Below are 13,072 nucleotides of genomic sequence, written 5' to 3'. Positions count from 1 at the left end.
ATCTAGGAGTACGGGAACAGTATTCTTATTATTTCCATCTTTGTGTCCTTTCCGTTTATCTCATTTTATCCACATAAGAACAACCTTGCAAAGCAAGCAGGCAGCAGAGGGAAGCACAGCGGTTACGTGAACAGGCTTAAGGTCGCCTAGCAGAGGACTTGAGGTGAGATCTCACCTTTTGTTACAGGTGCTCTTTGCATGGGACCCAACGCAATTAAGTCAGCCGTTCCCTCCTGCTTTCACCTTTCACATGAGCATTTTGCAATCAACAAATGTGAGAATCAGGTCAAGAGCTAGACTGTGGCCTCTGTGTTTATAGTATAGCAGGAGTTGTGACATGCTTATTTCGTAGAAGGCACAAGGCAGGCAGGTGAGTCTTGATGTTTAACGTGGGGAACTGATCACAACTGGGACTCTACAGATTTTCAAGCTCCTTGTGGAGACACTGATATGATCCAACATGGACCCACACTAGGAAATGCAGGCTTGTTCCCGGCTTCACTCTTCTCACCAAGCTTTTACTAAACAAAGAACTGTAAAGTCAGAGCTAAAGATGCCACAGCACATGTGTAACACAAGTGGGCAGAATGACACATCTTGAAATTTTTCACCAGCATACCGTTGAGTATGTTTATATTAACTGTAACATCTACTTAAATTTTTGTTATGTAAAAGACTGAATCACTGCAGATTTAGGCGAATGCTTCAGAAGAAACAGAAAAGTGGTTCAGAAAGACAGGAACAATGCATCTGACTGAATGGGTACTGCTCTGGAAAGAGAAGGGCAGACAGCAGACAACACAGGAATTAATGCTAAGCTTGGTCTTATCATTCCTACAAGTGATTTGCAGAGAAAACTCAGCCACATCCCCACATTCAGCTCTGTGAGCTGACACTGGCAAAGTTAAAAGACAGAAGGGGGTGAGGTTTGGAAGCTGACCTCAAAAGAAGCAAACTTAAGAGTTATAAAATAATGTGAAACATATTAAGGCAAAAGAGATGCAAAGATACCTAATGGCCACTGGAATGTTATTTTCTGCAAATGATCAACTATATTTCTGTAAGAATCAAGCAAGTCCTGGACACAGATGGGAAAGTTAATAGACATTATCCTACTGTTGTTTAAACTACAGTACATTATCCAGTGCAGTTTGCGATGTACACGCTAGAGCCCCAGGAAGACACAATAGAGCAGGAAACCTTAGAAAGAAACTAAAATAATCCTGAAGATGAAGCTGAGATGTAGGAGAAATCTGGGCTTAGCAAGATTTACCTTACTGCCCACAGGCTATCTGTCTGTTTCTACAAATGAAGATTTACTGGAATACAGCTGTACTGATTCATTTATGAATTGTCTGTGGCCGTCTTTGTGCGGCCAGAGGGTAGGTTCTTGTTTTGTTGCAGAAAGAATTTGGGAGATGAGACTCGGAGGCCAAGTAAGCAAAGATGTATTGAACGACAGTGCACTCTCAGGAGGGAGTGTGGCCAGGCTCAAGGGACATGGTGACATCCTTCTGGCAAGCTGGTTATATGGGGTGTGAAGGACTGGGTGGAATATTTATCCGGGAGGAAGGAGTTCGGGGGGTAATTTCTGGGTTATTGTCCCAGCCCCACCTTCCCAAGAGGACGGGGAGTTTCTGTCCTTGTGTGGTCTTGCTCGGATCTGTCATGGCACCAGTGCATGGTGGGCACTGCTCTGTGCAATGCTAATTCTGTTGTAACGTGGGCATAGTGAGCAAAAGGTTACATTCGGACCAGAGGTTCCTGCATTTCTTTCTTTGCCTCTGAGACCTTGTTCTCATAAGATGTATGGCTTCTTGTTAGCTCAGAGGTTCCCACTTTTCTGTTTGCTCCAGGGCTCCTGTCATTGCGAGATGTATTATGGTCACCTGACCCATGCCTCCTTCTCTGCTCATGTCTGGCTAATGGTCTGCTCTAACATTTCCCTTCTCAAGGAATCTGAGCCCTTCAGATATTTTTAAGAGTCAGAGGGTCCATGATCTGTCTTCTGGAGCTGCCTCAAGCTAAGCAGGGGCATTGTGCCTGCCTGCGGGGCCCAGATCACCTTGCCCTCTGTCAGAGATGAGGTCTCGGGGTCCTTGACAGTGGCAGAGACAGAGAGTGAGGAGTACAGAGAGGCTGCGGCCCTCTCCCGCGGATGTTGGTGTTCCCTATTGTCATGAAGGATGAGTTGAAATCCCTGGTGTATCTTCATCTGTAGCTGACACTGTTTTAACCCAAAGAAACGAACTTAACAAGCAGGTTAAAAAGGGATGGGACCCAAAATCAGCAAACGCGTTATTGTGATCAGAGGTCCAAGCAGGGGCAGTAACTAGGTTGTATTTGATAACACCCCTCTGACTGCAGGCCAGAAGTGGGTGGCACTGAGGTCACCCTTCCTGAAAGTGTATAGCCTTGGGGCCTTTTCATATGTGCTTTGGGCGCCTTCTTCCACCTGGCCGGGGTGAGTGTGGTGCAGCACAGTTTACTGATTACTGCACAGACCCTTCCTGTTCAGCTGGGAGATAGTCCAGGGCTATCTCTTTTCCATCACTACATTTGCTATGGAATTAAGGGATCCCCCGTGATCCTGGCCAGAGTAGACAGAATATCTGACAGGTTACAAAGTGCTGCCTCAAGGCAGGTAACCCGGCCCCCACCCGCCCATGAAATCGCCTGTTGAGTTTGTCCCCAATTAATCAGTTACTTAGTGAGCTCACCAATTCTGGTGTCCACCAAAATACCTGAAGGAACAAACGGCCTACCTGCGGCCAGTCATTCCAAAGGGGCTGAGCCTTAGCCCTATTTTGGGTGCTGCCCTGATTCTCAGGAGGGCTGTGGGTAAAAGCTTTGTCCATGGTTCCGATGTCTCTTGACAAAGTTTAGCCAGGGTTCTTTTTAAAGTCTGATTTGCCTTTTCCACTTTCCCTGACGACTGAGGCCTCCAGGCAGTGCAGAGGTGGGGGCAAGTGCCCAGTGCTGGAGAGACTAGTTGGGTGACCCGAGCCACAAAAAAGGGACTGTGGCCACTCTGTATGGACCGTGGAAGTCTCAACTGAGGAATTATTTCCTTAAGCAATGCCTTTATTACCTCCTGGGCTCCCTCAGTCTTAACTGGAAAGGCTTTTAGCCATCTGGTAGAAATCAGGGACACCAATGGCTGACTGGAGGCCCCCGTCACAGAATGTGAGGCAGCCAGAGGCCACTGGGTCCAACTGCTTGGAGAGAGATGCCATCAGCCATGGGACTGGTCCCACCTTTGGGGCAAGAATTCCCAGGGCTAATCCCTGTTTTTCTGGGGAAAACAGTAAAGAGCTTGTTTAGATCTGGAATCTCTAGGGCTGGGGCACTAGTCAGAGCCATTAAAAACTTTTTTTTTTTTTTTTTTGTGGTACAAGTCACATAATACAGAACATACTATTCTAACCATATTTAATCTCTGTACAGCTCAGTGGCACTAAGTACATTCACATTCTCTCCATTATCCAACTCCTAAATTCATCTCTCTAAATGAAAACTCGGTGTCCATTGACAGATGAATGGATAAAGATGTGATACATATATAAATGGAATATTGGCTTGGGACTTACTGGCATTCCAGTGGTTAAGACTCTGAGCTTCCACTGCAGATGAAGTGAAAGTTGCTCAGTCATGTTCGAATCTTTGTGACCCCATGGATTATATGGTCCATGGAATTCTCCAGACCAGAATACTGGACTGGGTATCTCCAGGGGATCTTCCCAACCTAGGGATCGAACTGAGGTCTGAGGTCTCCTGCATTGCAGGCAGATTCTTTACCAGCTGAGCCCCCAGGGAAGCCCAAGAATACTGGAGTGGGTAGCCTATCCCTTCTCCAGCAGATCTTCCTGACCCAGGAATCGAACCGGGGTCTCCAGCATTGCATGGTGTGAGACAAAAGCCAGGGACCCAAATCCTTCAAAATCCAGCCACTTCTAAGAAGATTCTGAGCTGTCTCCTTGAATGTGGTGGTTGTAGGTGGAGGACTGCTGTTAAAGATGTACTCTCCTGTGCTTAGAACATGTCCCAGGAAGGTGACTCTCTGGGAGGAAATTTGGGCCTTCCATGGGGATATCCTCTGGAGCCAGGAAACTGAGGATCTGTGCAGTGGTTTAGTCTGAGGCTTCCTTCAAGGGACTGCAAATAACGAGGCCATCTATGTATTGTAATAATGCCCCCATCTCTAATTTAAATGCCTGCAGTTACTTCGCTAGGGCACTGCCAAGCAGGTGTCAGCTGTCCCAGAATCCCTGGGGAAGGACAGTTCAGGTATATTGTCGGGTCACACTGGTGTCTGGATCGGTCCATTCAAAGGGAGAGAGGTACTGGGAATCAGACTGAACAGGTATAGAGAAGGAGGCATCTTTAAGATCAAGGACTATAAACCAGGCCGTGTCCTCCGGGATCTGAGAAACGCTGGAGTATAGACTGGGATGATTAGATGGAGAGGAATCGCAACTTCACTGATGAGTTGAAGACCTTACAGCATTCTATATGCCCCATTTCCTTTGAGGACAGGCGGGGCTGGGTTACTACAAGGAGACTGGCACAATACCAAATGCCCACATTTGATGAATTTTGAGATCAGGGTTTGAGGCCCTGTTGAGCCTCTGGTTTTATGGGGAACCGACACTTAGAAGGCAAGAAGATACTAGCTTCCTTAACGGTGATTTTTAATGAAGTGGCAAATTTTGCCGATCCTGGGATTCTTTGATCCGAGATCTGTGGATCTGTAAGTTTTCCAATTTCCGGAGAAAATATGGGCTGGACTGTCTGAGTCTTGTATGACACATAGGTTCAGCCAAAAATAGGCCTTAATTTTCATTTTCAGGAAGAGCAAAAGTTGCCCCCAAGGCTGAGAGAAAGTCTCTTCCCAATAATGGGCTAGGGCGCTCGGGCATGACAAGAGGCTTGAGAGTTATGATGGTCTTTCCCCAGGTATAAGTTAGAGGGGTGGTCAAACGTTTTTGTTTTGGCCTTCCTTCTACCCCAACAACAGAGCAGGTTTCGGGGACAAGACGCCCAGCATGAGAAATGAGGACGGAGTAAGCGGCTTCTGTGTCCACTGGAAACTGGACGAGAGTACCTGCCCCGTCAGTGGTCCGCCACGTCCGTCCCATGTGACGGTCGCTGTATTCTGAGGGGCCCTGGCAAGTCCTGGATCTCATCAGTCAACCACGGCCGTGACTGGCTTGGGGGAGTTCCTCGCTTCCTTCAGAGCTGAGGGCTTCCTCTCGTTCCATGGCCCATCTTCCTACAGAGTGAGCCTCGGGTTGAGGCCAGGACCTATTTCCTGGGCATTCCCTGCTCCAGTGTTTGGGGTTCCCACTGCTAAAACAGGCTCCTTTACCTGGCGGGGGTCTTCTGGGAGCACCTCTGTGGTGATCAGGAAGAGGGTTACATCCCACCATGACGGCTGCTGAAGTCTGGCCTGCCAGTGGGCCCTTCTTAAGTCATGCTGCTTCTTCCTTTCTTCCTCAGCCTGGACTCTATTGTTAAAGACACTGAAGGCCGCCTCAACAAAAAGGCTGAGAGGGGTTGGGGACCCCAGGGTGAGCTTTTGAAGTTTCTAACAGATGTCGGGGACCAACTGGTAAATGAAGTAAGTTGCAAGCACAACACGTCCCTCAAAAGTGTCTGGTCCACGTTCATATACTTTCTGAGGTATCTACCAACCGGGCGGGAAACAGGGTTCATTCTGACCTTGGGTGACCTCTTCAACCCTATCACAGCTGACAGGTTTAACTGTGCACCATCTTGTCCCTTCAATGAAGCAAAGGGTTGTGCGTGCTCTTCTAGGGACACCAGGCTGGCCTGGTTCATAGTCCCACTTGGGATCAATCAGTGGCACTGCCGTGATGCCCACAGGGCAGTAAGTGGGTTAGATGATACATAATTCATCATCAAATGCTTGAGGCTGTGCCCAGATAGGGGTCTTTTCCTCAGGGGCGTGGCAGTGGGAAATGACAACATTCAGGGTCCTTCCAAGTAAGGTCCAAGGAAAGATTAGCTCCCAGAATCCTTCAGTGAACCGGCCAGGGGCCCCTGAGAAGCAGCCTAAGTGAAGGCAGCGCTGGCTGAGGCCAGACAAAGCAAAGGGGTACGGACTCTGGTATTTCCCTGAGGTCTGCCTACTGCTTCTCAGGGGGTGGGGGGTGAGGGGGCACGGGCACTCTGCTGCACTTCTTGCACGGGAGAATAAAGAGGATTACACGGTGCTGGAGGGGTGAAGATGGTGAAAGAGCATCAGGACTTAGGTGCTTCTGTCCAAGACTTACTTTCCTCCAGAGATGCTACCAGAGAGGGTTTTTGTAGAATCTGAACCAGTCCCAACCGACAAGCTTCCCCAACACAGGACGTGCATAGCTCTGGATTCTCTCTTAGGGTCATAAAGGACTGAACATAAGGAAACTCTATCCAATTTCCCTGCCTTTCATAAAACCTATTCATAGGATGCTATTATAGTTGAAGCTCCATTTTCTAGCCAGGCTTCCTTGTCCTCAAGTTTACACTGGGGCCCGGATGTATTACAAAAGACGATGAGCTTTTCCTGTTTTAAAAACTTCTCCCCGTGACTGAGAATGCACCCCAGGGGTGAATCCTTGGGGATGGAGAGGATACTTCCCGTGAACCTTCAGGGACAGGGCTCCTGTAACAGAGAGGAGCACTACCATTTGGGGGCCCTGCAGGGGCCCCTCTGTCGGGACTGGCTACAGGCGCCTAGTCCTGCCAACCTTGGCCAATGTGGAGGTCGCGGCCGCATGGCAACCCTGCCGGCCTCAGAGTCCCATGACTTGTGTCCTACCGCGTCTTCACACCTCACAACTGCTCTCATAATGGTGGGCCTCTCTCCAAGCTTCACGGGCACCCATCTCGGACAAACCACTTAAGGAGTTTCTCAACTCCTCTGAAGTGCGCCAGGCATGCGCTTCCTCCAGGTATTGGTCCCTTTGTGGCTGAAACATAAGCCACTTCCCTCCTCAGAACAACCAACCCCAACTCCTCTGCCTCTCCCTGGGATCGGCTGTGACCTTTCCTTGCATGGGCTTCCCTGGTGGCTCAGCTGGTAAAGAATCTGCCTGCAATGCGGGAGACCTGGGTAAGATCCCTGGGTTGAAAAGATCCCCTGGGGAAGGAAAAGGCTACCCACTCCAGTATTCTGGCCTGGAGAATTCCCTGGACTATATAGTCCATGGGGTTGCAAAGAGTCAGACACGACTGAGCGACTTTCACTTTCCTTGTATAGATATTGCCTTGCTTGTGGCACACTTGGCCAACCCAGTAATCAGAGGAATGCAGGTGTAACCACCCATAAGGGCCACATACTGGAAGGCACTGGGGCTGCTAGTAGTTTGGTGTGTTCCCATGGCGGGGGAGGGGGCTTGGCCTCCCTTGAGGCAATGCTCTGTAACCTGTCAGATATTCTATCGACTCTGACCAGGATTACAGGGGATCCCTTTATTTCCTAGCAGATGTAGTGATGCAGAACAGAGAGCCCTGGACTATCTCCCAGCTGAGCAGGGAGGGTCTGTGCAGTAATCAGTAAACTGTGCTGCACCGACATCGACACCCCTGGCCAGGCGGAAGAAGGCGCCCAAAGCACACATGAACAGGCCCCAAGGCTACACACTTTCAGGATGGGTGACCCCAGTGCCACCCGCTTCTGGCCTGCAGTCAGAGGGGTGTTATCAAACATAACCTGGTTCCTGCCCCTGCTTGGACCTCTGACTGCAATCCTACTTTTACTGACTTTTGGCCCTGTCCCTTTTAACCTGCTTGTTAAGTTCGTTTCTTCAGGTTACAACAGAGTCACCTACAGATGATGATACACCTGGAATTTCAACCCATGGCACCCCACTCCAGTGCTCTTGCCTAGAAAATCCCATGGATGGAGGAACCTGGTAGGCTACAGTCCATGGGGTTGCAAAGAGTTGGACATCACTGAGTGACTTCACTTTCTTTTCATGACAACGGGGACCACCAACATCCGCGGGACAGGGCCGCAGCCTCTGTCTACTCCCCACTCTCTGTCTCTGGACAGAGACCTCATCTCTGACAGAGGGCAAGGTGATCTGGGCCCCGCAGGCAGGCACAATGCCCCTGCTCAGCTTGAGGCAGCTTCAGAAGACAGATCATGGACCCTCTGACCCTTAAAAGATTTGAAGGGTGCAGACTCCTTTAGGGGAACGTCAGAGCAGGCCATTAGCCAGACGTGAGCAAAGGAGGGGGCATGGGTCGGGTGACCACATACATCTTACAATGACAGAGGTCCAAGGGGCAAACAGAAAAGTGGGAACCTCTGGGCTGACAGGCGATCATAAGTCTTGTGATGACAAGGGACCTGGCAGCAAACAAAGAAATATGGGAACCTCTGGTCCGAATGTCACCTTTTGCTCACTATGCCCACGTTACAACAGAATTAGCATTGCACAGAGCAGTGCCCACCGTGCACCGGTGCCATGACAGATCCGAGCAAGACCACACAAGGACAGAAACTCCCCCTCATCTCTGGAAGGTGGGGCTGGGACGAAAACCAGGAAATCACCCCCTCAACCCCGCCCCCCTGAATGAATACTCCACCTAATCCTTCACATCCCCTATAACCAGCTTATCTAAAGGAAAACTGCTGCTTTCCATTGCTGCTGCTCTGAGCCTGCCCAGGCTCCCTCCTGACAGTGTACTGTCACTCAATAAACCCTTTGCTTACTTTGCCTCCGAATCTCATCTGTGAATTCTTTGTGCAACAACAACAAAAAAGAACCTACCCTCCAGCAACCATATCAAAGGCTAAATCCTTCAAGGGCAGTTTTAGATCTCTGTGTTACTAAGGAAGACAGATATTTGAGAGAAAGAAATATGCCTCGTTTTTGGAAGGAGAAAAATAAGAAAGAAACAAATATGCCTGTTACCTTAGTTAGAGCAAGACAGCTATATTTATGTCCCCTGGTGCTGCTGTGGGTCTGCCCCAGATCTAAAGACAACTTTAGATCTTACACCAACTGCTTCCTTCAGTGAGGAAAAGATGAACCTCCTTGGACACAATTTGCTAAAAAAGGTCCCCAACTAACAATGATGCACTTTAAATTTTATGCCCTTTCCTAAAAGTCAAAGTATTGAATGTTTTTAGAGCCATCACCACCTTCATACAGTATACAAATGGGGAAAAAAAAAAAAAAAATCCTGAGAATGTTGGCCACCTAGAAGGCAGGGAAGAAGGAAAGTTCTTTAGCATCCATGTTTCATTCATTCACAAGGTACTCATTATTCTGCTGCTGGAGCATGATGGCCTCACGGACAAGCTGGTGCACGTGTTTATTTCCCTGTGTCTGGGCAGCACTTACTAGTCTGCAGCCAGGCCCGGGCTTAGGGATGCTACTCTTTGCTCTCGGGTGTGGTCTGTGAATGGCTTCTCTACTCCCTGTATCTCAGAGTCCACAGTGCAGAGGAGCTGCGGGTGGCGATTTGAAAACATCTAGCAGAGGAAAGGTTTTTCACTGATTCACAAAGATTACACACAAACTGCATTGATCATTTCGAGTATAGACAGTAAAGTGTGGTCATCCTTGCTCAAAGAACTCTGTGTTGCAAAAATCATGTTCTATGCACCTCTGTGCCTATGACAATTAAATTTGGCAAAGTGAGTTTATTTTAGGGGCTCCAAAATCACTGCAGATGGTGACTGCAGCCATGAAATTAAAAGACGCTTACTCCTTGGAAGGAAAGTTATGACCAACCTAGATAGCATATTGAAAAGCAGAGATATTACTTTGCCAACAAAGGTCCGTCTAGTCAAGGCTAGACGGTTTTTCCAGTGGTCATGTATGGACGTGAGAGCTGGACTGTGAAGAAAGCTGAGCGCCGAAGAATTGATGCTTTTGAACTGTGGTGTTGGAGCAGACTCTTGAGAGTCCCTTGGACTATAAGGAGATCCAACCAGTCCATTCTGAAGGAGATCAGCCCTGTGATTTCTTTGGAAGGAATGATGCTAAAGCTGAAACTCCAGTACTTTGGCCACCTCATGCGAAGAGTTGACTCACTGGAAAAGACTCTGATGCTGGGAGGGATTGGGGGCAGGAGGAGAAGGGGACGACAGGGGATGAGATGGCTGCATGGCATCACTGACTTGATGGATGTGAGTCTGAGTGAACTCTGGGAGTTGGTGATGGACAGGGAGGCCTGGTGTGCTGCAATTCATGGGGTCGCAAAGAGTCCAACACGACTGAGTGACTGAACTGAATGATTAATAAAGTTAATTATAGGATCTAGCTCATGCAAGAAGACTTAATTTTAATTATGATTCTCTAATATGTCAATGCAGATATTGAGCTAGAACCAACTCTTCCTTGATTTTCATAGCACCTTATTTATGATTCACCTAAAATCCATGAAAATAAAAATACTGATGGAGAGCAGTATAATCTTGATTCCACATAAGGTGGATTAAGATGCTTTAACATATACTAGAGTAAACTAAATGTATGTGGCAAAAGTATACTATTTTTCCACGTGCTCCAAAGATATCTTAGTCACAGTTTCTTACCTTTGAGGGAGGGTTTCGGACTGAAGCTGGAGGTTCTGGAAGCCTGAGGAGTGAAAAATAAAAATCAGAGTCATGGTTTTTCATAGACAAGCAAACAGAATGACCAGGCCAACTTAAGACTTAGTAAGTCCTGATTTCATCTAATAGTCTCACCTCCATATATCTTACTGTTCGATCACCTCATTATAAAGAGTGAAATTTTTCTAAGTGAAAAAATGTGCATTTAGCTACTTAATTCTCTGTACTGGAATTCTGAGTTAAAAAATAAAATTCAAAGTCACTGGTTGCAATGGAATTGCTTTCCTTTAGTCTCTATAAATATGTATTTTGGTATGTATTTTTTCACCATAAATGGTGAATCTAGCATATACTTAAAAGTGAAAATTATTCTGTTGACAAGAAGTCACAGGAACTTTACTTTTCTATTAAAGAAAAGTTTAACTGACACATCCTTCTCTCAAGTCTTTAACTGAAACTTTAAAATTTCAGCAGAAAAGAATCTAAAAAAATAATGGAATACAAAGATATAAAGTCTCTAACAAGATAAGCAGGTACAAAGAGACTCAGGAAAATAATAAACAGAAGGGTATCTTTATCAATTCAGAGCAAGCTTTCAACATACTATATTATACTACAGAAACCAGTTTCTACTAATTGTTCCTTAAGTAGGACCAAAAATACAATTTGCTAAAAATGCAATCATAGCTATTAAAAACTCATTTTATTTCCACGTATCAGAGGAGAAAATTATTCTAAGAATCAGGAAAAGCTATTAGATCATCACATATATGAAATTTTAACAGTGGTTGCTAAAATATAGGAAAAAACATATCTTTTTCAGCCTAAAGTAGAGTTTCAAGTGCTGGGCATAATAAAAATACATAGTGAACAGCTAATGATTATAATAATAAAATAATAAAAATGGTACACAACCTTTAAATGTAACTTTCAAAAATATTTTACTCTGCTATCTACTCTTTCCGTCCCATGAATCAAATTAGTTAAGTCTGGCTGGGGATAAAATTTTAACACAATTTATGCTCTAACATTATAACAACTCCTAATTCTAATTGTAACACTCAGGGGTTCTTGGAACCAGTATCCATTAAATTAATTTGTTCCAATCAAAAAACTGTCCATTAAAAATCACCTCCAAACCATAGCGTCTGTGACGCAACTCAAGAATAACCTCTTATCAGAAAAAGTGATACGACAAGCCATACTTGCTTGTGCACTCTGTCGTGTCTGATTCTTTGAGACTCCATGGACTGTAGCCCGCCAGGCTCCTCTGTCCATGGGATTTTCCAGGCAAGAATACTGGACTAGGCTGCTATTTCCTCCTCCAGGGGATCTTCCCAGGGATCGAACCCACGTCTCCTGTGGCTCCTGCATTGGCAGGCACATTCTTTACCACTTGAGTCATCTGGGAAACCTTATATAAGCCATAATGAAACCCTATTTCTAGGAAACCAAGCACAATTATGCTTAATTACGACTAAAGATGGACCATACTTACTTTAAATATTTAGATAAGTCATCACTTAATTGTTTAGGGATGTAATCAGATATCAGACCATGGGCATAACGAACATAATCCTCTGAAAGAAACAGAATGGAGAAAAAAATTTAGTAATAATTATGGTTGCTTCACAGTCAAACTGACTGGAGTTCAAATTCTGGCATTATCTAGCTTTGGAGAGGCACTTAAGCTTTTTGTGTGTGTGTGTGGGGATGCTCATATCCATCTGTCAGAGTGGTGGGGGGATATGATGTATGAGATATCATATACGATGACATTGAAGATATGATGAGATAATAAAGTATAATACAATATATGCCCACTAAATAACAGATAAAAATTCAGGGTTCTTCTCTTAGTTGAGGCCCTTGAATACAAATAAAGTTCAAACATCAGATGTAACAAGATGAAATAGTCATCTTTTCTAGGTTGGTTTCAATATAAAATAAACCTAATTACTGAATAATAATGAGTATGCTCATTTAAGAGAAATAATATACAATGTGTCTCTATTAAGCACTTGCTGAATGTTACATATTACCCCAAACTAATGGGATGAAGTTGCTCAGTCGTGTCCATCTCTTTGTAACTACATGGACTGTAGCCTACCAGGCTCCTCCGTCCGTGGGATTTTCCAGGCAAGGGTACTGGAGTGGGTTGCCATTGCCTTCTCCAGGGGATCTTCCTGACCCAGGGATTGAAGCCAGGTTTCCCACATTGCAGGAAGACTTCACCGTCTGAGCCACCAGAGAATCTCAAACTAATAAAACGCCTTAAAAATGTAAAAAACAAAACTCAACAGAGTGTATAATCATGACGTCTACAGCATCTGGATTTTCAGTACTAAAATGAAGCTCTGGTATCAATTTGATACAGTTACAAAAGAGAAAATCTGTTTTAAAGCCCTCTTCCTCAATTTAGTATTTTTTTTGTAGACTACTAGGGGATAATCACACTCAATAGATGGGATAATCACAAGGGGATATAAACTACCA

The 13,072-nt window shown here is 45.8% G+C and overlaps 1 protein-coding gene across 6 annotated transcripts in view; it reads right to left on the bottom strand.

Moving 5' to 3' along the window:
• RNASEH2B (ribonuclease H2 subunit B) overlaps positions 1 to 13,072 on the bottom strand; it is a 75,222-nt gene that overhangs the window by 16,912 nt on the left and 45,238 nt on the right. For all 6 annotated transcript variants that reach the window (XM_061434667.1, XM_061434662.1, XM_061434666.1 and 3 more), the window contains 2 exons: positions 12,075 to 12,156; positions 10,559 to 10,601 (listed from right to left, as the gene is read on the bottom strand). In XM_061434667.1, the coding sequence (XP_061290651.1) occupies positions 10,559 to 10,601; positions 12,075 to 12,156 (125 nt within the window). The remainder of the gene's footprint in view (positions 1 to 10,558; positions 10,602 to 12,074; positions 12,157 to 13,072) is intronic.

Source organism: Bos javanicus, chromosome 12, assembly GCF_032452875.1.
Source record: "Bos javanicus breed banteng chromosome 12, ARS-OSU_banteng_1.0, whole genome shotgun sequence".
NCBI lineage: Eukaryota > Metazoa > Chordata > Mammalia > Artiodactyla > Bovidae > Bos > Bos javanicus.
The sequence above is the reverse complement of the archived record's forward strand: the minus strand, read 5'-3'. Positions and strand labels throughout refer to the sequence as shown.